At 39.2% G+C, this 26,681-nt stretch overlaps 1 protein-coding gene across 11 annotated transcripts in view; it reads left to right on the top strand.

Annotated features, from left to right (window-relative positions):
* TMCC1 (transmembrane and coiled-coil domain family 1) overlaps positions 1–12,036 on the top strand; it is a 282,639-nt gene extending 270,603 nt beyond the window's left edge. For 8 of the 11 annotated variants that reach the window (XM_023547876.2, XM_064274848.1, XM_023547879.2 and 5 more), the window contains one exon: positions 137–7,997. In XM_023547876.2, coding sequence (XP_023403644.2) covers positions 137–451 — 315 coding nt within the window. In that variant the 3' untranslated portion in view covers positions 452–7,997. Of the gene's footprint in view, positions 1–136 lie in introns of all 11 variants that reach the window. The other 3 variants (XM_010589944.3, XM_064274850.1, XM_010589945.3) reach the window with 1 other exon arrangement.
* Positions 12,037–26,681: the final 14,645 nt, after the last annotated feature.

Consider the following 26,681-nt stretch of genomic DNA (forward strand, 5'->3'; position numbering starts at 1 on the left):
CCTTTCACATTCAAGCTCTAGCATATTTAAAATCATTGACACAGCTCAGGAGGCATCTGGCATGCCCAAGAGGCATGTCAGCTACTCAGGGTACATGTGAGCAGAAGGCTTAACTATTCCCTGTTCTGGCCCACAGGAGGCCCTGGAGGCATGCCAGACCCGCATCTCCAAGATGGAGCTACAACAGCAGCAGCAGCAGGTGGTGCAACTGGAAGGGCTGGAGAATGCCACTGCCCGCAACCTTCTGGGCAAACTCATCAACATCCTTCTTGCTGTCATGGCGGTCCTTTTAGTTTTTGTCTCCACGGTGGCCAACTGCGTGGTTCCCCTCATGAAGACTCGCAGCAGGACGTTCAGCACTTTATTCCTTGTGGTTTTCATTGCCTTTCTCTGGAAGCACTGGGATGCCCTCTTCAGCTATGTGGAACGGTTCTTTTCATCCCCCAGATGATGCTGGCACAAGAAGGCAGCTGCTCCCCTACCCTCTGGCGAGTGCATGCAGCGAGGAATTAGACAGCAACTTAACCTACTCTGAAGTTTTCTACAACGACAAAAGAGTTGAGTGAATCTGTTTACATTTAGAATAATGTTTTTTTCTTCAAGAGACACAATTGCAATAGTATTTTTTAGATTTTATCCAAGAAGTTTTTTGGGCGAAAATCTTGGATCATTTTTATGTAGCATGATTTTCCTTGGGATGCAAATCTTAAACAGTCCTTTAACATGAACCAACAATCTGGAGCACACTGAAGGGCATTCTAAATTGTGGCTCGAATGACTGCACTAAAAACCCACTAAAAAAAATGAGAAAATCTGATTAGGGCAAAGCGTTTAAACCTAGCACCCTGCCTTGTCTGGGCTCACCACCTTTCCCTTCCCAGACTAACTTTACTGTGAAGTCCTACCACATTCCGTGTCTGAATTGTTGGATTCAGGGTGGATTTTCCTTGTCCATGGAAGAACACGTGGATCTCCCTGACTTTCTCGCCCAGTTGGCCACACATGCTAACCCTGGAAGCCTGGTCACTTTTGAACCTGGCCCCATAGCCTTCGCTAGGACACAAAAGTGAGAGCATTGTGTCCCACAGGATCACTGCACAGTCCTCCTGCAGTATTTTGAAGTAGCCCTCTGAATATTTAATTTTAAGCAAAATCCTTTGGCCGCACTTTTAAGGTTTTGTTTTGTTTTTAATATGTGTATAGTCACCAATTTAAAAACAAAAAATCTGAACAGCATACTTGAAGAATGTAATACTCAAACTCTCAGTGCTTCCTTATGGTTTCTAATAGGATTTTTTATTATTGTTATTATTATTATTGGGTTTTTTGGAAAGGGTTGGGAGGGTCTTTTATTTTTCCTTTGAAATAAAGAAGTGATGTTTTTCAATGAAGAAATGGTGTGGATACTTAGTGTGCTGCTCCCTTTTGTCTTGACACAGTTTGAGCGAAGTAAGACTTGCTGTAAATGCTGCCCTCTGCCGCCCTTGTTTTGAGATGCAGCTTAAAACTCCCTCCTCTGGCTGCTGCTGCTGCTTTTTGGTGTCCCTCCCACTCCCACACCACCATTTTATGGGCTTGACTTGGTTGGAGAGGAAAGGGGTGCGTGGGGAGAAGGGGAGGCTGTTTCCACAAACCAGCATGGTAGGATAGGAATTTTGTTGGTTTTTTTTTTTAGCCCCAAGAAAATGTCTACCCAGTGACCTTGGGCTGGGGTTGTTTTTAGGAAAAACTGAGACTATTACGAGAAAAAAAAAAAAAATTATGAGAGTCATAAATAATTCCTTATGTTTCCTTAATTTATTTTTAACACCTCCTAATTACTGAAACCAAAGTGATGTGGAGTCTTCTGTCTGCATTTTGGCCCCAGCATCCTTAATTTCAAAGCTTTATTCTGTCTGCCTAAGAGAATCAACTGAAGGTGATTCTCCCTAAAGAGCAGAAAAAGACATGTCAGATTAGAAGGACCCAGGTTTTGGGTGTGAACTTTGGCCAGCTTCCTATTAATCTAGACTGACTTACTACCATAACTATGCTCAATGAACATGTATAGACTGTTTAGAAAAATTGACTGAGCCTTCTTCCCCATCCTGTAACCGATTGCATCATCCTGGTAGAACTGGAACTGTAGAGGTTTACCTGGAGAGCTTGATTAATCTTTTTATATTATTTGTAGTATTGGGTTACACCTGCTATTCCCTCTTGGCCTCAGTTCGTGCAACCAAGTGATGAGCAAGGGGTATATAATAACAACGTCCTGAAAGGTGTAGCGAAGCACGGATTGCATATTTCTCCCATACCGGGAAATGCTTTTGGAACTAGATTAGCATTTCCCTAAGAGGATGGTTTACAGGACAGCTCCAGCCTCCCTCTGCTTGGACAGGCTGGCCTTCTCAGAGTCAGCACGTTGTTTCATAATCACTTTGATATTTTAACTCAGGTACCCTAGCCTTTGCCCACCTCCAGATGATTGTAGTACACCTGTTAGCTCTTTTATCCTCTCAAAATCACCACCCAGAGCAGGGACCACATGGGTGATTTTTCTTTTATAATATAATTGCAACCAATTCATATTCATGCCAAAAACAAATTGTTCCCAAGCCTATATACTTAAAAATGCAACGTTAAAAACATTGCAGCGACCTTAGGCAGAAGTGCCCGAGGGACCCTACAACCTGGTCAGGATAGCAGTTTCTCCTCCCTTTCTGCTTTACCTAAATCACTCAGAGTAGAGAAGAGAGCCCCACAAAGTTTTTGAAAAGATGCTTTATCTGTAATCCTCTAGTTTTTCTAAGTTAGAACCTTTGAGTCCTGTAAGCTATATAGAGGCTACTAAGTTTGGTGGGTGCTGGAAGATGGATTGAAATCCTTCCCATTTACCTTGGGACAGTTTCTATCAAAGGGAGGTTTTGACCTCTAGAAGGCCCCCTCTGCTCCCAGCCAAACAGGCCCACACTGGCTTTCCATCCTCCTCTCTCAAACTGCCTTAGGAAGGACCTTCAGTCCAGGTTAGGCACAGTCATGGCTTTTTAGCTTTCTTGTCCACTTTATTGTTGACTGGGCCCAACAGTTGTCTGCATTTAATGCTGTTAGTAACCATCCATCTGTTTTCATGCCCTCCCCCACTTTCTACTTCTGCCCATCCCTGTTGCCTTTGAGTTCCTTTGCATCATGGCTATTCCTGAATTCTCTTGCCTATTCATTCTGATGGTTTAACAATTGTTCTGTGGTTGGAAGCTTACTCTAGCTTTAATGCTTCTTCTCTTTTAAAGACTGTGTGCATTCCCCATGAAATGAAGCATTCCTGGATTACTTGTTAGTGCTGGTGCCTAGCCCGGGTGAGTGACGCTGGCTGGGTTGGCCTGGGTGATGCTGTTCAAGTTGTAGAATGACTGTCATTCTACATTTTTTGTGATAGTTGAAGGGCACTTCAGCCTGCCCCAATTTCAACTCGTTGGTATATATACTAATTGCATCCTAGTAAGGAAGGCTTTCTACTCCACTGGTTCCTTAAGAAGCAAAAGTAGGTTGAATTCTGTCCTTGCAGACTGGGATCTTCTTTCTCCCCTGTACCTCCTCTACCCAACTGAGGCAAAAATCTGATGCCAAGAAAAACACTGGGATCAAGCCTTCCTTGCTAGCCATGTACTAATGAACATATTTTCATGTGATCTTCACTGCACTTGATTTTGTTTCAGATTTCATGTTTCTTTGCGGTACAGTCAGATGAAAGGTTGAATTCTGAATGAGTTCCAATGAGGAGCTGTCTTTCAATTTTGGGAAATACGCATCCAAAACAAAACCAAACATTATAATCAACAAACTGACACAGGGGAAATTATGGTTCCCACCCACCTACCCCCAAACCCAAATGAAACTAGGGATTTTGAATGTGGCTCTAAGAGTTAACATTTCTGTCTGTGTGTTGTGTATGCTAGGTGATACCCTCAGTAGGCATTGACTACTAGACTGTAAGTGTGTATTATCAAAGTGTGTAAGAATAAAAACTCACTTGCACGAATTGAAAAGTACAGAAATGACACTTGTGAACGTGTGAACGTTAACACTGTAGTTGATAGATCTTAAGCTGCTAATTGTTGAGAGAGAATAACAGATTCTCAGCAGCACTTTCACTGTATATACAAACTGAAATAAAGACCTCAGCTATTAACGTGGTGGTCAGACTCGACTTTTTTACTGCTAATCTTTGCGTATTGTTTCCACCGACAAGTTTGTCAATATGAAAACTTTCCACTAGTTTGTTCATTAGAGTGCGTGTGTGTGTACGTGCACGTGTGTGTGTGTATGTATTTATAGCCAGTATCTTAAAACCATAACTGATAGCTGGGTAGCTGTCACCCTCTCCCTATATTTTATAGACATTATTTCAGACTGGCACTTTCCCACAATTCCTAAAAAGCGGATAAGACTATTCTTTAGTTCTTTGGAGGGCCATAGGCAATGTCTCCCAAATTCAGCATCTGTGACCCAAAAATGGGTATAATAATCCTCGTAAGCATTCTTATAAGGCTTTGCTAATGAACAAATGTTACAATGGGTACAAACATACCCAGTTTACAAACATTCAGACATATGTAATTTACAGACATTCAAATGTTCATGAAACATTTGACATTTAAAGTTGAGTATACATGTAAGGGGTTATTATCCAGCCTAATTCCATCTGTGGTTTTGTTAGAGGTAGTAATTAGGACTTTTCCCTGGTGATCTCTGGGAGACTTCCGGAAATCTAGATGCTGTAGTGCAGAGTCTTGGCTTTGATGGGGTACCAAGTGGGGACCTGATGACTTGGTCCTTCACAGCCCCAGTTTCAATGTTGAGAAATTTTGGTTACACTTCTGACTGATGAGCTTTGTGCCTCTTACCCCATCGATAAACTAGACATATTACACCGACTTTGATCCTACCTAGTGGGTGTTGTGAGAGTCAGGGATGCCTCTTGTGAAAGCTTTTAAAAGAGCTAAGAGAGTGCCCTTAAGCTTCAGGAAATGGGGACCAGGTTGCAATGTCCAGGTGTTCGTGTAGTACATTGCCCAACCCAAGGGGCTCCATCGTAGGCAACAAAATGAATGATAATCCTAGAATTGTACAGCACGTAATGGGCACCAGAGCAGCCCTGATTATATGTAATTTCAAAGTCTGTTTCATTATCATCCATTAAAAACTGGGAGCGTGGAAGGCTGGTAACATTGAGAAACTGCTGTATGGAAAACGGGAGGTTGGGGAGGCAGGGGAGGATGTGCCAACCAGAAAGTACATGCCTCATCTAAAGAAGCCAAATGTATTATTTTTGAACTATGTGGGCCAAACTAAACACCTAGCCAACTTGTTACTCCTCATCTAGGTAATGAGTGTTTACCGAATGCCAGGCATAGTGCTCAGTACTGACGTGCAGTTACATCACTTAATTCTTCCAACAGCCTTATGCAGGAGGTATCATCCTCATTATAGAGATGAGAAAAAGAAATCAGGTGACATGGCTTGCCCAAAATTATACTGTTAGTAAATGGGAAATGAATGGGACGGAAGATAGGGCTATGCAACATATGTAACAAAGGATGAGTGTTCATGATATATAAGGATTCCTACAAATCAGAAAAAAAAATAGGCAGAAGTTATGAATAGTTCACAGAAAAACAAGTGGCCACTAGGCGTTCAAAAAAAAGCGTTCAACCTCAAGCATCAACAGTGCAGTAAGTGAAAAAAAGCCAGCTGTGGAACAGTGTATTGTCTCCCATTTATGTTAAAAATATGTTTGTGTAAATATATGTAGGTGATGTATAGAAACTGCACATGAAACTGTCCCTAGTATCCTGGGAAAGGGGGTGAGAGGGATGGTGGGGAAGCAGGACCTTTAGGCTTGACAACTATAAAATATGAATCCCTTTGAATGCAAATGTATTTGTGTACTTTTAATTAAAAATATCAAAACTTTTTTTTTTTTTTAAAGAAAATACTAGGTCCTCTGAGAAGAGGGGGAAAAGAGTTGACAGTATTCCTAAAGCTGGATTATAAGAGGTCATCTTTTGCCTTACGATCATCTTAGAAGGGGCTCTGGACAAAGTTTGAGCTTTCCTCCAGCCTGGGTTTCTAGGCTTGGTGGTCAAATGGCTACTGCGCAGTCCAGAGAAGCACAGGGAGAAGTGTGATTGCAGCGTTTCATTCATCCAGCTGCGTTTGAGAGCCACTCTGTGCACAAAACTGGGTTGTGGAGGTGTGCTAAACTGAGGAAAGGAACTTGGTAGAACAAATACGTGTTGTAATAGAGGCAGAACCATGTGTGGGAGTGAAAAGGAGGAAGCAATTCTGATGGCAATTGGGAAAGGCTCCATGGAAGAAATAATGGCATATGGGCTGAGAGATGGTGAGGTTTTGATGAGTGCAGGTGAGTGGGGAGGCCGTTCCAAGTTGAAGGAACAGTACTAGCAAAACCACAGAGTTGAAAAAAGCCAAGGTTAGTTATTCAAACAGTGGATGGGAGCCTTGAGTGGCTGGTCGGGTACCTGGAAGAATGTACAAAGTTAAAATGGTAGGCAGAGGCTAAGTCGCAAGAAATCTTGAATGCCATATTGAAGTGCGGTGACCAAGCCTTGTGTTTAAAACATAAATTATAAGAGATAATTACATGTCTTTCAAAAGGAACCAGTAGCCTGTTTTTAATGTCGTCCAAATTAGTTAAGAGGTTGGGAAATGGTGCCCAGGCTATTTGATCTTACTGCCTATTGATGCTGTAATGGGGGGAGCTTCACAATTTTATTTGATACCTGGAATTAAAGACTTAGGAAACTCAGAGTTTAAAAAAAAAAAAATTCCTGTCACCTTTGGCGTTAGAATCTTTAAATACTAGAGCTAGAGTGATTGGGAAGACTTATTCAGGTTTCTGCCTTAATGAATAGTTAAGTCGTTCTATAGAACTGTATCTTTTGGAAGACTTCAGTTTAATAGTTATTGAGACTATTAAAAGGTACAGCAAACCATAATAAAAATGAATTATAATAACCACTGTAAAGAGCAAGTTATAAAGATTAAATGAGACAATTATACAGTACCGAGCCCACAAATGGTCTTAATATTCGTAGACTGAGAATTTCTAGAGGACAAGGACTTGTCTTACTCATCTGGATCTCTTCAGAATATTATTGTGTCTCCTCGCCCAACAAAGGGCCCAATAGCCAGAATTTTGGAGTGAAATCAGGGAACCAAAAATCAGTATGCGTCAGGGAGTATTCCAGCACAGAAACAACAAAAAAAATCACAGCTATAGTGAAGAAAAACTTCCACGTAGATGCACATAAAGCTGGCTAAAGAAAGATTTTACTTGTGGTTTCTTAAGCAGTACATTGACAAGGGTGTTTTTGCCATGTTTTGTCCTCAATGCCTGGAAGAATGCCTGTCACATAATAAAAAAAATTTTTTTTTTTTTTAGTGCTCCTTAAAAAGTGGAATTTAAAAATCGCTACTACTTGAATCCTTGTGTGCCAGGCATAGTGCCACTTGTTTAACTTCTAATTCTTATAACTTCTCTGAAGAAGGAGGTGATATGATTTCCACTTTACAGATGAAAACAGAAGCTCAGATGGATTCTTTGGATTTTATCCTATAGATAAGTCATTTCACTAGTAAATGGCAAAGCTAGGATTTGTACTCCGTTGAGTTAGACTCTAAAACCCATGCCATTTCTACCATTCCATTTTGCTGGATAAGGAGTCAAAAATTTGTGGATTTCAGACTTTGTGCAACTTTCAGAAGGCAAGTCACTTAATTTTTCCAGACCTCAATTTCCTTACTGTAGAGAATGTGAACTAAGTCACATTAGTTCCCTTCCAGCAATACATTAACAGTATTTAATGCCCAGCCTATAATCTCCTTAGGAGCATAGACCATAACCACTGAAAGGCTTAAACAGCCAGAGAGAATATGGTGGAAGTTCGTAGCTGAGATCTAGGTAGCACCCATGGTGGGGCTGTGTGTATGAGAGGCGGGCAGGGGCAGGGAGGGATTTGAAGCAAATGTAACAAAATATCAATGTATTCTATCTGTATGATGGGTGAGTACCTGGGTGTTAAATCTTACTGTGTGAAGTACTTCATTATCTAAAAATATGTATATATATAAGGAATCACTGGGCAAATTACCCACAATATGATCTTCCATTTGGTGGGGAAATAAGAATCTGTTCAATAAATGTGCTGGGAAAATTGGATTTCCACATGTAGAAAAATGAAATGATTCATGCCTCACACAATACACAAAAACAAAATGGACCTAAATGTGCAAATTAAAACCATAAACTTCTTAGAAGAAAATGCAGGGACAACACTGTCGGGCCTAGCTTTTAACAATGAATTATCTAGTAGCAAAATCACAAACAGCAAAATAAAAAATAAACCAAAAAACCCAAACCCGTTGCCATTGAGTTGATTCTGACTCATAGCGACCCTACAGGGCAGAGCAGAACTGCCCCATAGGGTTTCCAAGGATTTGAACTGCTGACCTTTTGGTTAGCAGTCATAGCTCTTAGCCACTACACAACCAGGGTTTCCACAAAATAAATGGGACCTCACAAAAGTTAAAATTTTTGTTCATCAAAAAGAATTAACCAGAGGTGGGGCCAAGATGGCGGAGTAGTCAGGTGCTTCCAGTGAAACGTCTTACAACAAAGACCCAAAAAAACAAGTGAAATGATTACATTCATGACAAGCTAGAAGCCTTGAACATCAAAGGCAAAGTTAGAAAACGGATTGAGTGGCAGGGAGAGGGAAAGACTGTTCAGAAACAGAGAGGAGTTGCCGGACCTGAATCACCAGGAACCCTCAGGCTGCAGTGGGCTGCTGGTAGCGTTCGGCTGCAGTTTCCTCACAAAGAAATAGCCAGCCGCACAGCCTACTCACACCTCCAGAACCAGAGAAGAACAGTACTCTCGGCAAAAGCTAAGTACTATATTTTACTATATTTTATGGCACCCCCAGCCCCCAAGCTGGCTTCAGTGGCTGTCGATTTCCCTGGGCCTGAGATAGGTCCTGTCGAGTGTCCTGAGCCATTCTCCTGGCCTTGGAGAAGGAATAAATTCACAACTGGGGAAAAGATAATCTGCCAGCTCCACTAACCTGGGGAGCTCAGGACAGAAGTGGCTCCTGCCCAGGCATAACAGTCTGTGGACTTTGAATACATTTCCTCCCTGTATGGGCCTATTTCAGGAGAAGAGGCCCTTGTTGGCAGACTGCAACTTTTGCAACTGTATGGTGGAGAGGGGGGAATTTGATGTTTGACACCACTTTGCCTATTAAACAGGGTCCTCACCTACCCACATCAGGGGCCTAAGGATTGGTGGCTTCACTCACGTCACCCAGCCACCTGCAACAAGGGTCCTAGGATAACTGGTACCTCCCAGTCCTTACAACCAAAAGCATTGGGTGCCCAAGGTCCATCGGCAGAACCCAGCCACCTGCACACTCTAGGGGACAGGGACATGCTTTCCTCACAGACACTCGGGGGATGGTTTTCAGCCCCCTGCCTTGTTCAGAGCATGACCCCCTGCTGCAACCAGATACTGATACCTACACCAATCACCCCGCCCCTCTAAGACTGTAGGCCAGAGCCCGTACTACACACTTGATGACCAACTACCTGGACACCTGAGCTGAATCCATACAACAAAAGTGAATGGACTCCTAGCCTCACATGCCTGGTAACAGCTCTAGCCATCTGGTGACAGGACTTTAGAGCTCCAAAGGTGAAAATAATCAAGCTATCACACTCAAGCAAACTATTTGGACATATCAAAACAAAACAAAGCAAGAAGCTAGGGTATAGTAAGCAAACATAAAATAAACTAATACAATAACTTAATACGTGACTCAGAGACAACAGTCAATATCAAATCACATAAAGAAGCAGGTCATGATTGCTTCAACAAGCTCTCAAAACAAAGAATCAAGGGATCTTCTGGATGAAGGTGCATATCTGGAATTACCAGATGCAGAATACAAAAGACTAATATACAGAACTCTTCAAGACATCAGGAAGGAGATCAGGCAATACACAGAACAAGGAAAGGGACACACAGATAAAGCAGTTGAAGAAATTAAAAAGGTTATTCAAGAACATAATGAAAAATTTAATAAGCTGCAACAGTCCATAGAGAGACAGCAAGCAGAAATTCAGATTAGCAATAAAATTACAGAATTAGACAACTCAATAGAAAATCAGAGGAGCAGAATTGAGGAAGTGGAAGGCAGAATTAGTGAGAGTGAAGGTAAAACACTTGGCACCAATATATTTTTAAAAATCAGATAAAAGAATTTAAAAAAATGAAGAAACCCTAAGAATCATGTGGGACTCTATTAAGAGAAATAACCTACGAGTGATTGGAGTACCAGAACAGGGAGGGATAACAGAAAATACAGAGAGAATTGTTGAAGATTTGTTGGCAGAAAACTTCCCTGATACCGTGAAAGATGAGAAGATATCTACCCAAGACGCTCATCGAACTCCACATAAGGTAGATCTCAAAAGAAAGTCACCAAGACATATTATAATCAAATATGAGAAAACCAAATATAAACAGAATTTTAAGAGCAGCTAGGGATAAACTAAAAGCCACCTACAAAGGAGAGTCAATAAGAATACGCTCGGACTACTTGGCAGAAACCATGCAGACAAGAAGACAATGGGATGACTTATACAAAGCATTGGAGGAAAAAAATTGCCAGCCAAGAATCATATAGCCAACAAAAGTGTCTCTCAAGTATGAAGACAAAATTATGACATTTACAGATAAACAAGTTTAGGGAATTTGTAAAAACCAAACCAAAACTATAAGAAATACTAAAGAGAGTTCTCTGGTTAGAAAATCAATAATATCAGATATCGACCAAAGACTAGAACACTGGACAGAGCAATCAGATGTCAACCCAGGTAGAGAAATCACAAAAATAAATCAAGATTAAAAAAAACACTCAAAACAGGAAAACTGTGATGTCATTATGTAAAAGAAAAGAACATTAAAACAATGAAGAGGGACTAAGATATGTAGTCATAGATCTTTCATATGGACAGGAAGACAAGCCAATATAAAGAAATAAAAGTTAGGTTTAAACTTAGCAAAATAGGGGTAAATATTAAGGTAGCCACAAAGAAGACTAACAATCCTACCCATTGAAATGAAATACAAGAGAAAAAATAGAGATTTAGTAGAAACAAAATCAGCTACAATGAATAAGAGGAAAAGACAATATATAACATAAACTACTCAGCACAAAAAATTAAGTGGGAAAAAGAAACTGTCAACAACACACAAAAAAGACATCAAAATGACAGCACTAAACTCATAAAAAAATATTTATTTATTTATTTATTTTTTATGAGTACCTATCCATAATTACACTGAAAGTAAATGGACTAAATGCACCAATAAAGAGACAGAGAGTGGCAAAATGGATTAAAACACACACACACACACACACACACAATCTCTCTATATGCTGCCTACAAGAGACACATCTAAGACTTACACACAAACAAACTAAAACTCAAAGGATGGAAAAAAATTTATCAAGCAAACAATAATCAAAAAAGAGCAGGACTGGCAACATTAATTTCTGACAAAATAGATTTTAAAGTTAAAACCACCACAAAGGATGAGGAAGGACACTATGTAATGATTAAAGGGACAGTATTTTTTTTTTTTTTATACCAGGAGGATATAACCATATTAAATATTTACACACCCAATGACAGGGCTGCAAGATACATAAAACAAACTCTAACAGCATTGAAAAGTGAGATAGATAGTGCCACAATTATAGTAGGAGACTTCAATACACCACTTTCATTGAAGGATGGGACATCCAGAGAGAAGCTCAATAAAGACACGGAAGATCTAAATGCTACAATCAACCAACTTGATCTCATAGACGTATACAGAACACTCCACCCAACAGCAGCCAAGTATACTTTCTTTTCTAGTGCACATAGAACATTCTCTAGAATAGACCACATATTAGGTCATAAAGCAAGCCTTAGCAGAATCCAAAACATCAAAATATTACGAAGCATCTTCCTTGACCATAAGGCCATAAAAGTGGGAATCAATAACAGGAAAAGCAGGGAAAAGAAATCAAACACTTGGAAACTGAACAATACCCTGCTCAAAAAAGACTGGATTATAGAAGACATCAAGGATGGAATAAAGAAATTCAGAGAATCCAATGAGAATGAAAATGCTTCCTATCAGAACCTTTGGGACACAGTGAAAGCAGCACTCAGAGGTCAATTTATATCAATAAATGCACACATACAAAAAGAAGAAAGGGCCAAAACCAAAGAATTATCCCTACAACTTGAATAAATAGAGAGCAAGAAAAGAAACCCTCGGGCATGAGAAGACAGCAAATAATGAAAATTAGAGCTAAGAATTAAATGAAATAGAGAACAGAAAAACAATTGAAAGAATTCACAAGACCAAAAGTTGGTTCTTTGAAAAAGTTAACAAAATTGATAAACCTTTGGCCAAACTGACAAAAGAAAAACAGGGGAGGAAGCAAATAACCCGAATAAGAAATGAGATGGGCGATATGACAAAAGACCCAACTGAAATTAAAAGAATCGCATCAGATTACTACGAAAAATTGTATTCTAACAAATTTGAAAACCTAGAAGAAATGGATGAATTTCTACAAACACATTAGCTACCTAAACTAACACAAACAGAGGCAGAACAACTAAATAGACCCATAACAAAAGAAGAGATTGAAAAGGTAATTTAAAAAACTCCCAACAAATAAAAGCCCTGGCCCAGACGGCTTCACTGCAGAGTTCTACCAGACATTCAGAGAAGAGTTAACACCACTACTACTAAATGTATTCCAGAGCTTAGAAAAGGACGGACTCACTCTATGAAGCCAGTATATCCCTGATACCAAAACCAGGTAAAGACACCACAAAAAAAGAAAATTACAGACCTATATCCCTCATGAACTTAGATGCAAAAATCCTCAACAGAATTCTAGCCAGTAGAATTCAGCAACATATCAAAAAAATAATTCACCATGACCAAGTGGGATTCATACCAGGTATGCAGGGATGGTTCAACATTAGAAAAACAATGTAATCCATCATATAAATAAAACAAAAGATAAGAACCACATGATTTTATCAATTGATGCAGAAAAGGCATTTGACAAAGTTCAACACCCATTCACGATAAAAACTCTCAGCAAATAGGAATAGAAGGAAAATTCCTCAACATGATAAAGGGCATTTGTACAAAGCCAACAGCCAACATCATCCTAAATGGAGAGAGTCTGAAAGCGTTCCCCTTGAGAATGGGAAACGGACAAGGATGCCCTTTATCACTGCTCTTATTCAACATTGTGCTGGAGGTCCTAGCCAGAGCAATTAGGCTAGATAAAGAAACAAAGGTCATCCAGATTGGTAAGGAAGACATAAAAGTATCCCTGTTTGCAGATGACATGATCTTATACTCAGAAAACCCTACAGAATCCTCAAGAAAACTACTGAAACTAATAGAAGAGTTCAGCAGAGTACCAGGATACAAGATAAACATACAAAAATCAGCTGGATTCCTCCACACCAACAAAAAGAACATTGAAGAGGAAATCACGAAATCAATACCATTTACGGTAGCCCCCAAGAAGATGAAATACTTAGGAATAAATCTTACCAGAGATGTAAAAGACCTATGCAAAGAAAACTACAAGACACTACTGCAAGAAAAGAAAAGAAAAGAGACTTACATAAGTGGAAAAACATACCTTGCTCACGGATAGGAAGACTTAACATTGTAAAAATATCTATTCTACCAAAAGCCATCTATAGATACAATGCAATTCCAATCCAAATTCCAAAGACATTTTTTAATGAGATGGAGAAACAAATCACCAACTTCATATGGAAGGGAAAAAGGCCTGGTTAAGTAAAGCATTATGGAAAAAGAAGAACAAAGTGGGAGGCCTCACTCTACCTGATTTTAAAACCTATTATACCGCGACAGTAGTCAAAACAGCCTGGTAGTGGTACAACAACAGATACAAAGACCAATGGAACAGGATTGAGAATCCAGACATAAATCCATTCACATATGAGCAACTGATATTTGACAAAGGCCCAAAATCAGTTAAACGGGGGAAAAGACAGTCTTTTTAACAAATGGTGCGGGCATAACTGGATATCCTTCTGCAAAAAAATGAAATAAGACCCAAACCTCACACCATGCACAAAAACTAGCTCAAAATGGATCAAAGACCTAAATATAAAGTCTAAAATGATAAAGATCATGGAAGAAAAAAATAGGGACAATGCTAGGGGCCCTAACACCTGGCATAAACTGTATAGGAAACATTATTAACAACGCAGAAGAAAAACTAGATAACTGGGAGCTCCTAAAAATCAAATACCTATGATCATCCAAAGACTTCACCAAAAGAGTAAAAAGATTACGTACAGAAAGGGAAAAAGTTTTTAGCTATGATATTTCGGATCAGCGCCTGATCTCTAAAATCTACATGATACTGCAAAAACTCAACTACAAAAAGACAAATAACCCAATTAAAAAATGGGCAAAAGATAGGACACTACATAATGATTAAAGGGACAATTGACCAGGAAGATATAACCATATTAAATATTTATGCATCCAATGACGGGGCTGCAAGATACATAAAATAAACTTTAACAGAACTGAAAAGTGATATAGACACCTCCACAATTATAGTAGGAGACTTCAACACACCACTTTCGGAGAAGGACAGGACTTCCAGTTAGAAGCTCAATAGAGACACAGAAGACCTAATTGCTACAATCAACCAACTTGACCTCATAGACTTGTACAGAACACTCCACCCAACTGCTGCAAAGTATACTTTTTTTTCTAGCACACATGGAACATTCTCTGGAATAGACCACATATTAGGTCATAAAACAAACCTTTGCAGAATCCAAAACTTTGAAATATTACAAAGCATCTTCTCAGACCACAAGGCCATACAAGTGGAAATCAATAACAGAAAAATTAGGGAAAAGAAATCAAATACTTGGAAACTGAACAATACCCTGCTAAAAAAAAGACTGGGTTATAGAAGACATTAAGGAGGGAATAAGGAAATTCATAGAATGCAACGAGAATGAAAACACTTCCTATCAAAACCTCTGGGACACAGCAAAAGCAGTGCTCAGAGGTCAATTTATATTGATAAATGCACACACACAAAAAGAAGAAAGAGCCAAAATCAGAGAACTGTCCCGACAACTTGAACAAATAGAAAGTGAGCAACAAAAGAATCCATCAGGCACCAGAAGAAAACAAATAATAAAAATTAGAGCTGAACTAAATGAATTAAAAAAAAAAAAAATAGAGAACAGAAAAACAATTGAAAGAATTAACAAAGCCAAAAGCTGGTTCTTTGAGAAAATTAACAAAATTGATAAACCATTGGCCAGACTGACTAAAGAAATACAGGAAAGGAAACAAATAACCCGAATAAGAAACGAGATGGGCCACATCACAACAGACCCAACTGAAATTAAAAGAATTATATCAGATTATTATGAAAAATTGTACTCTAACAAATTTGCAAACCTAGAAGAAATGGATGAATTCCTGGAAAAACACTACCTACCTAAACTAACACAATCAGAAGTAGAACAACTAAATAGACCCATAACAAAAAAAGAGATTGAAACGGTAATCAAAAAACTCCCAACAAAAAAAAGAAGCCCTGGCCCAGACAGCTTTACTGCAGAGTTCTACCAAACTTTCAGAGAAGAGTTAACACCACTACTACTAAAGGTATTTCAAAGCATAGAAAATGACGGAATACTACCTAACTTATTCTATGAAGCCACCATATCCCTGATACCAAAAGCAGGTAGAGGCATCACAAAAAAAGAAAATTACAGACCTATATCCTTCATGAACTTAAATGCAAAAATCCTCAACAAAATTCTAGCCAATAGAATTCAACAACATATCAAAAAAATAATCCACCATGACCAAGTGGGATTTATACCAGGTATGCAAGGCTGGTTTAACATTAGAAAAACCATTAATGTAATCCACCGTATAAATAAAACAAAAGACAAAAACCACATGATCTTATCAATTGATGCAGAAAAGGCATTTGACAAAGTCCAACACCCATTTATGATAAAAAACGCTCAGCAAAAAAGGAATTGAAGGAAAATTCCTCAACATAATAAAGGGCATCTATACAAAGCCAACAGCCAACATCACTCTAAATGGAGAGAGCCTGAAAGCATTTCCCTTGAGAACGGGAACCAGACAAGGATGCCCTTTATCACTGCTCTTATTCAACATTGTGCTAGAGGTCCTAGCCACAGCAATTAGGCTAGACAAAGAAATAAAGGGCATCTGGACTGGCAAGGAGGAAGTAAAATTATCACTATTTGCAGATGACATGATCTTATACTCATAAAACCCTAAGGAATCCTCCAGAAAACTACTGAAACTAATAGAAGAGTTTGGCAGAATCTCAGATTATAAGATAAACATACAAAAATCACTTGGATTCCTCTACATCAATAAAAAGAACATCGAGAGGAAATCACCAAATCAATACCATTCACAGTAGCCCCCAAGAAGATAAAATACTTAGGAATAAATCTTACCAAAGATGTAAAAGACCTATACAAAGAAAGCTACAAAGTACTACTGCAAGAAACTAAAAAGGACCTACATAAGTGAAAAAACATACCTTGCTCATGGATAGGAAGACTTAACATAGTAAAAATGTCTATTCTACCAAAAGCCATCTATACATACAATGCACTTCCGATCCAAATTCCAATGACATTTTTTAACGTGATGGAGAAACAAATCACCAACTTCATATGGAAGGGAAAAAAGCCTCCGATAAGTAAAGCATTACTGAAAAAGAAGAACAAAGTGAGAGGCCTCACTCTACCTGATTTTAGAACATATTATACAGCCACAGTAGTCAAAACAGCCTGGTACTAGTACAACAACAGGCACATAGACCAATGGAACAGAATTGAGAACCCAGATATAAATCCATCCACATATGAGCAGCTGATATTTGACAAAGGCCCAGTGTCAGTTAATTGGGGAAAAGATAGTCTTTTTAACAAATGGTGCTGGCATAACTGGATATCCATTTGCAAAAAAATGAAACAGGACCCATACCTCACACCATGCACAAAAACTAACTCCAAGTGGATCAAAGACCCAAACATAAAGACTAAAACGATAAAGATCATGGAAGAAAAAATAGGGACAACCTTAGGAGCCCTAATACAAAGCATAAACAGAATACAAAACATTACCAAAAACGACGAAGAGAAACCAGATAACTGGAAGCTCCTAAAAGTCAAACACCTATGCTCATCTAAAGACTTCACCAAAAGAGTAAAATGACCACCTACAGATTGGGAAAGCATTTTCAGCTATGACATCTCCGACCAGCACTTGATCTCTAAAATCTGTATGATTGTGTTAAAACTCAACCACAAAAAGACAAACAACCCAATCAAAAAGTGGGCAAAGGATATGAGCACGCACTTCACTAAAGAAGATATTCAGGCAGCTAACAGATACATGAGAAAATGCCCCCAATAATTAGCCATTAGAGAAATGCAAATTAAAACTACGATGAGATTCCATCTCACTCCAATAAAGCTGGCATTAATCCAAAAAACACAAAATAATAAATGTTGGAGAGGCTGCAGAGAGATTGGAACTCTTATACACTGCTGGTGGGAATGTAAAATGGTACAACCACTTTGGAAATCTATCTGGCGTTTTTTTAAAAAGTTAGAAATAGAACTACCATACAACCCAGAAATCCCACTCCTCGGAATATACCCTACAGAAATAAGAGCCTTCACACAAACAGATATATGCACACCCATGTTTACAATAGCAAAAAGCTGGAAGCAACCAAGGTGTCCATCAACGGATGAATGGTTAAATAAATTGTGGCATATTCACACAATGGAATACTACACATTGATAAAGAACAGTGAGGAATCTGTGAAACATTTCATAATATGGAGGAACCTGGAAGGCATTATGCTGAGTGAAATTAGTCAGTGGCAAAAGGACAAATATTGTATATGACCACTATTATAAGATCTTGAGAAATAGTATAAACTGAGAAGAACACATACTTTTGTGGTTACGAAGAGGGGAGGAAGGGTGGGAGAGGGTGTTTTACTGATTAGTTAGTAGATAAGAACTACTTTAGGTGAAGGGAAGGACGATACTCAATACGCGGAAGGTCAACTCGACTGGACCAAAAGCAAAGAAGTTTCCGGGATAAACTGAATGCTTCAAAGGTCAGCGGAGCAAGGGCAGGGGTTTGGGGACTAGGGCTTAAGGGGACTTCTAAGTCAACTGGCAAAATAATTATATTATGAAAACATTCTGCATCCCACTTTGAAGTGTGGCGTCTGGGATCTTAAATGCTAACAAGCGGCCATCTAAGATGCATCAATTGGTCTCAACCCACCTGGAGCAAAGGAGAATGAAGAACACCAAGGTCACACGATAACTATGAGCCCAAGAGACAGAAAGGGCCACATGAACCAGAGACTTATACCATCCTGAGAGCAAAAGAACTAGATGGTGCCCGGCCACAACCGATGACTGCCCTGACAGGGAGCACAACAGAGAACCCCTGAGGGAGCAGGAGATCAGTGGGATGCAGACCCCAAATTCTCATAAAAAGACCAGACTTAATGGTCTGACTGAGACTAGAGGAATCCCGGCGGTCATGGTCCCCAAACCTTCTGTTGGCACAGGACAGGAACCATTCCCGAAGACAACTCATCAGACATGAAAGGGACTGGACAGTGGGTAGGAGAGAGATGCTGATGAAGAGTGAGCTAATCATATCAGGTGGACACTTGAGACTGTGTTGGCATCTCCTGTCTGGAGGGGGGATGGGAGGATAGAGTGAGTTGGAAGCTGGCAAAATTGTCACGAAAGGAGAGTCTGGAAGGGCTGAATCGTTAGGGGGAGAGCAAGTTGGAGTACGGAGTAAGGTGTATATAAACTTATATGTGACAGTCTGACTTGATTTGTAAACGTTCACTTGAAGCTCAATAAAAGTTAATTAAAAAAAAAAAAGACCAGACTTAATGGTCTGACTGAGACTAGAGGAATCCCAGTGGTCATGGTCCCCAAAACTTCTGTAGGCCCAGGACAGGAACCATTCCCGAAGACAACTCATCAGACATGGAAGGGACTGGACAATGGGTTGGAGAGAGATGCTGATGAAGAGTGAGCTACTTGTATCAGGTGGACACTTGAGACTGTGTTGGCATCTCCTGTCTGGAGAGGAGATAGGAGGGTAGAGAGGGTTAGAAACTGGCAAAATTGTCATGAAAGGAGAGACTGGAAGGAGGGAGCAGGCTGACTTATTAGGGGGAGAGTAAGTGGGAGTATGGAGTAAGGTGTATATAAGCTTATATGTGACAGACTGGCTTGATTTGTAAACTTTCACTTAAAGCACAATAAAAATTATTTTTAAAAAATGGGCAAAAGATATGAATAGGCACTTCACTAAAGAAGACATTCAGGTAGCTAACAGATACATGAGGAAATGCTCACAATCTTTAGCCATTAGAGAAATGCAAATCAAAACTACAATGAGATTCCATCTCACTCCAACAAGGCTGGCATTAATCCAAAAAAACCCAAAATAATCAATGCTGGATTGTTGTGAAGAGACTAGAACAGTTATACACTGCTGGTGGGAATGTAAAATGGTACAATCACTTTGGAAATTGATTTGGCACTTCCTTAAAAAGCTAGAAAAAGAACTACCATACGATCCAGCAATCCCACTCCTTGGAATATATCCTAGAGAAATAAGAGCCTTTACACAAACAGATATATGCACACCCATGTTCACTGCAGCCCTGTTTACAATAGCAAAAAGATGGAAGCAACCAAGGTGCCTATCAACACATGAATGGATAAATAAATTATACTATATCCACATAATGGAATACTACACATCAATAAAGAGCAATGATGAATCCGTGAAACATTTCATAACATGGAGGAATCTGGAAGGCGTTATGCTGAGCGAAACTAGTCAGTTGCAAAAGGACAAGTATCGTATGAGACCACTATTATAAGAACTCAAAAAACAGTTGAAACAGAGGCGAAAATATTCTTTGATGGTTATGAGAGCAGGGAGGGAGAAGAGTTTTCACTAATTAGATAAGGATTATTTTAGGTGAAGGGAAAGACAACACACGATACAGAGGAGGTCAGCACAACTGGACTAAACCAAAAGCAAAGAAGTTTCCTGAATAAATTGAATGCTTCGAAGGCCAGCATAGCAGGGACAAGGGTTTGGGGACCATGGTTTCAGGCGACATCTAAGTCAATTGGTATAATAAAATCTATTAAGAAAATATTCTGCATCCTACTTTGGAGAGTGGTATCTGGGATCTTAAACGCTAACAAGTGGCTATCTAAGATGCATCAATTGGTCTCAACCCACCTGGAACAAAGGAGAATGAAGAACACCAAAGACACAAGGTAATTATGAGCCCAAGAGACAGAAAGAGCCACATAAACCAGAGACTACATCAGCCTGAGACCAGAAGAACTAGATGGTGCTTGGGTACAACCGATGACTGCCCTGACAGGGAACACAGAAGATAACCCCTGAGAGAGCAGGAGAGCAGTGGGATGCAGACCTCAAATTCTTGTAAAAAGACCAGACTTAATGGTCTGACTGAGACTAGAAGGACCCCAGAGGTCATGGCCCCCAGACCATCTGTTAGCCCAAGACAGGAACCATTTCCAAAGCCAACTCTTCAGACAGGGATTGGACTGGGCTATGGGACAGAAAATGATACTGGTGAAGAGTGAGGTTCTGGGATCAAGTAGACACATGAGACTATGTGGGCAACTCCTGTGTGGAGAAGAGATGAGAGGGCAGAGGGGGTCAGAAGCTGGCCAAATGGACATGAAAATAGAGAGTGGATGGAAGCAGTGTGCTGTCTCATTAGAGGGAGAGCAAGTAGGAATATATAGCAAGGTGTATATAAGTTTTTGTATGAGAGACTGACTTGGTTTGTAAACTTTCACTTAGAGCCCAATAAAAATTAAAAATAATAATAATAAAGACTTTACCAAAAAAGTGAAAAGACAAGCTACCAACTTAGAGAATATCTTAGGAAACCGTATATCCAATAACCAAAATATATAAAAAACTTCGAGAACAATAAAAAGACAATTCAATCATAAAATGGGCAAAGGACTTGAATAGACATTTCACCAAAAAAGGACATTCAAAGGGCCACCAAACACATGAAAACATGCTCAACATCATTAGCCATTAGAGAAGCAAATCAAATCCACAATGAGATACCATTTCACTCCCACTAGGGTGGCTATGAGTCGTAATCTACTCGACCACAACTGGTTTGGTTCTTTTTTTCTTTTTTTAGGATGGCCAAGATAAAAAAAAATAGAAAATAACAAATGTTGATGAAGATGTCATCGGAACCCTTAACCACTGCTGATGGGAATGCAAAATGGTACAGCCATTGCGGAAAACAGAGTGGCTGTTCCTCAAAAAATTAAAAATAGAACTACCATATGACCCAGCAATTCCACTCCTAGGTATATACCCAGAAGACATGAAAGCAGAGACTCGAACAGACTTCTACACAGTGTTCGCAGCAGCACTATTCACAATAACCCAAAAGTGGAAACAACCTAAATGCCCATCAACAGATGAATGGATAAACAAAATGTGACATATACATACAATGGAATACTACTCAGCCAGTAGGAGAAATGAAGTCTTGATACATGATACAATATGGATGGTGCTTGAAGACATTATGCTGAGTGACAAAAGTCAATCACAAATTGACAAATATTGTATGAACTCACTTACATAAAAAGACAAGAACACAACATGGATGAACCTGGAGGACATTATGCTGAATGAAATAAGTCAGTCACAAAAGGACAAATATTGTATGAGACCACTATTATAAAAAGACATGAATAGGTTTACACACAGAAAGAAACTTTCTTTGATGGTTACCAGGGATGAGAGGGAGAAGGAGGGGGAATCACTAGGTAGTAGACTTGTGTTAATTCTGATGAAGGGAAAAGCAGTACACACTATGGGGGAAGTAAGCACAATGTGACCAAAGCAAAGGAAGACACTGAGAGGTACGCAAGAATAAAGGGAAACTACAGTAAATACTATAACATGTACAATTCTGCACCAACAGTAATAACAAACAATAATTTGTGAGTGGATTTGTAGGTAGCTACATAGATTGGGAGGACATATGGAAATATACCCACATGCATATGTAGGTATGGTTGTGGATATTTCTACATACATATCTGTAAGGACTGCATGTGTACACATATAATAGAGCACATGGGGGAGTCTAACTGTGGAAACTTCTTAGACATAACCAAACACCTCACAGGACTGAGCTAGTGGGCTTGAAGGCTAAGGACCATAGTCTTGGGGGACATCTAGGTCAATTGGCATAACATAGTTCATAAAGATAATGTTCTATAGCCTAGTTTGGTAAGAAGCATCTGGAATCTTAAAAGCTGTGAGCAACTATCTAAGTTACAACTATTGGTCTCTTCCCATCTGGAGCAAAGGAGAGTGAAGAAAACCAAAGACTCAAGGAAACATTAGTCCAAAAACTAAGGGCCCACATGAACCACAGCCTCCTCTAACCTGGGACCAGAAAAACTAGATGGTGCCCAGCTCTGATCAAGATCACAATAGAGGGTTCTGATTAGAATGGGTGAAAAATGTAGAACAAAATTCAAACTCATACTGGCTTGATAGAGACTGGAGGAACTCCCGAGACTATTGCCTTAACACAACCTTCTAACATGGAACTGGAGCTGCTCCTGGAGGCCATCATTCAGCTAAATAATAGACCGGCCTATAAAATAAACAATAACATCAATGAAGAATTTGCTCCTTAGAACAATCTGTTGACCAAAAGCAAAGATGAAAAGGCAAGAAGGGGCAGGGAAACCTGATGAATGGAAACAGGGAAGGCAGTGTGGAAATGGGGAGAGTGCAGACACTTTGAGGGGATTGAAAACAATGTCACGAAACAATTTGTATATGCATTATTGAATGAAAAACTAATTTGCTGTGTAAATATTCACCTAAAGCACAATAAAATGTTTTAAAAAAGATAAGAAAAGGCAAATGTATAGAGACCAAAGTTTTTTAGTGGTTACCAGGGGTGAGAGGAAGGGGGGATTAAAAAGTTGAATTGGCAAAAGTTGTGTGATAGATATATTTACAACAATGACAAAAAAAAAAAAAAAAGTAGCTGCTGAGAATGCTTATTTACAACCAAACACCTCATGGCATTTCATTCTTTGGATTGGAGGTTTAGGGTCATGGTATCATGGAACATCTTAGTTAATTTGCCTACTAACGTATTTAGTGCTTCTGTTCTACCTCCTAGTTGCAAGCAGCCATCCAAGGCACAATTGGTCTCTATTTGCCTGGAGCAACAGAGGAAGAAGGAGATTCAGGAATAGGAGGAGGAAATGGAATGTGTGCCTAATTGCCTCCATGAACAACTGCCTCCTTTGCCATGAGATCAGAAGAACTAGATGGTGCCCAGTTACCATTACAGAACGTTTTGATCAAAGAGTCTATAAAAGAATCCTGATCAAAAGGGAAAACACACAAAACAGAATTTCAAGTTTTCGTGAACTCCAGACCCTCTGGAGCCAGGGAGACTGGATGAGCTCCTGAAACTATTGCCCTGAGATAATCTTTAAACCTTAAACCAAAAATATCCCCTGAAGTCTTCTTAAAACCAAACAATAGTTTAGCTTAACTAGTAAAAAGTTCTGCTTTGAGCATTATGCTCTTTTAAAAACCAAAACCAAACTCATTGCCACTGAGTTAAGTCCAACTCATAGCAACCCTATAGGACAGAGTAGAACTGCCCCATACAGTTTCTAAGGGGCACCTGGCAGATTCAAACTGCCGACCTTTTGGTTAGCAGCCTGAGCTCTTAATCGCTAGGCCACCAGGGTTTCCATGATCTCTTAAGAACTATCTATGTAGAATCAAATTGACAACAGCAACTCAGAAGATTATACAGGAACCTTAGGAGACAGTGAGTTTATGTTAATAGGGTAGGAACAACTCAGGGAAGGAGGGTGAGAGTGGTTGCACAAGTTGAAAAAAATGTAATCAATGTCACTGAATTTTACATGTAGAATAAATCTTTTGCCATCGAGTCAATTCTGACTCAAAGCAACCCTATAGGACAGGGTAGAACTGCCCCATAGAGTTTCTAAGGAGCACCTGGTGGATTCAAACTGGCAACCTTTCAGTTAGCAGCTATAGCTCTTAATCACTATGCCACCAGGATTTCCAAATGTAGAATATTTAGGAATAAATTTGATCAAAAAAGCACAAGACTTGTACACTGAATGCTACAAAACAGTGCCGAAAGAAATTTAAAAAGTCCTAGATAAATGGAAAGACATCCCATTTTCATGGATTGGAAGGCTTAATATTTTTAAGATGACAATACTACCCAAAGTGATATTCAGATTCCATGCAATCCTTATCAAAATCCCAACAGTATTTTTGTGGCAATGGAAAAACCCATCCCAAAATTTATATGGATTTCAAAGGACCCTAAATAGCCAAAGCAATCTTGAAAAATAACAAAGTTGGAGGATTCACACTTCCCAATTTCAAAACTTCCTACAAAGCTACAGTAATCAAAGTAATATGTTACTGGCATAAGAACAGCCATATAGACCATGGAACAGAATTAAGAGTCAGAAACAAAACCTCACATCTATGGTCAATTCATTTTTGACACGGGTGCCAAGGTCAAACAGGTAATGGGGAAAGAACAATGTCAACAAATGGTGCCAGGAAACCTGGATATCCACATATAAAAGAATGAAGTTAGACCCTTTCCTTACAACATATTAAAAAATTAGCTAAAAATGGATCAAAGACCTAAATTTAAGAGTTAAAACTATAGAACTCTTAGAAGAAAATATAGGCGCAAATCTTCATGCCCTGTGATTTGGCAATGGTTTTAAAAGATGAAGCCAAAAGCACAGGCAACAGCAACAACAAAAATTACATATATTGGACTTAATTAAAATAAAAAAAAAAAACTTCTGTGCATCAAAAGGACACTATCAAAAGTTTGAAAAGACAATGCACAGAACGGGAATAAATATTTGCAAAACATACATCTAGTAAAGGTTTAATATCCCCAAATAAATAAAGAACTAAAACTCACCAAAAAATAGGACAACACATTTAAAAAATGAACAAATGACTTGAATAGACATTTCTCGAAAGATATGTAAATGGCCAATAAGCACATGAGAAGATGCTTAAAAGCGTTAGTCATCAGGGAAATGCAAACCAAAACCACAAGGAGATACCACTTCACACCCAAGCCAAACCCGTTGCTTTCAAGTCAATTCTGACTCATAGCGACCCTATAGGACAGAGTCGAGCTGCCCCATAAGGTTTCTTTATGCAAGCAGATCGCCACATCTTTCTCCTTCGGAGTGGCTGGTAGGTTCAAATCGCTGAGCTTTTGGTTAGCAGCCGAGCGCTTAACCACTGAACCACCAGGGCTCCTTTCATTTCACTATTAGGGTGTATAAAACCTGCAAAAGCCAGACCTGTGTAAGGCAGAAATCTGTTAGAGAAGGGAAACTCAAATATTTTCCACTAATGGAGAGTGACAGAAAAGTGGTAAGACTGCACCCTGTCAAAGGCGAAAAACTTGCAAGACCCAGAAAAACAAGGCACTCCTGTTGAGTTCAAGCTTTCACAGGTTTTACCATATATATGTGTGTGTTTATATATATATATATATATATATATACAAACACAGAAAATAAAAGTTGATGACGATGTGGAGAAATTGGAACTCTTGTATATTACTGATGGATATGTGAAATGATGCAGACACCGTGGAAAACAGTTCAGCAGTTCCTCCAAAAACGTTAAACATAGAATTATCACAGGACCCAGCAATTCTACTTCTAGGTATATACCCAAAAGAATTGAAAACAGGCCCTTAACACAGGGACTTGCATGCAAATATTCAGTGCAGCATTTTTTACAATAGCCAGGAGATAGAAACATCCAAGAGTCCACCAACAGATAAATGGATACACAAAATATGGTGTGTGTGTTTATTATAATGGAATATTATTCAGCCATAAAATGGGATGAAATTCTGATATATGCTCCAACATGCATGAACTCTGAAGACATTATGCTATGCGAATTAAGCCAGACACAAAGGACAAATATTGTATCATTCGACTTATATGAAATACCTAGAACAGGCATATTGATAGAGACTGAAAGTAGATGGGAGGTTACCGAGGGCTGGTGGTAGGGAGGAGCGGGGAGGTAGCCGCTAACGGATACTGAGTTTCTGTACCCATTAAGGTTTGAAAACAAAGAGTGGTAGAGCTTGCGCAACATCGTGAATCCACTTAATGCCAATTAATTGGACACTTAAATTTTTTTTTTTAAATATGGTTAAAATGGCAAATTTTATCTTATTTTACCGCAGTAAAAGAGAAGCGTGTTAACAAGGTCCCCCGACTTCTCTGAGCCCCT

The sequence above is a fragment of the Loxodonta africana genome, chromosome 22 (assembly GCF_030014295.1).
Source record: "Loxodonta africana isolate mLoxAfr1 chromosome 22, mLoxAfr1.hap2, whole genome shotgun sequence".
Classification (NCBI taxonomy): domain Eukaryota; kingdom Metazoa; phylum Chordata; class Mammalia; order Proboscidea; family Elephantidae; genus Loxodonta; species Loxodonta africana.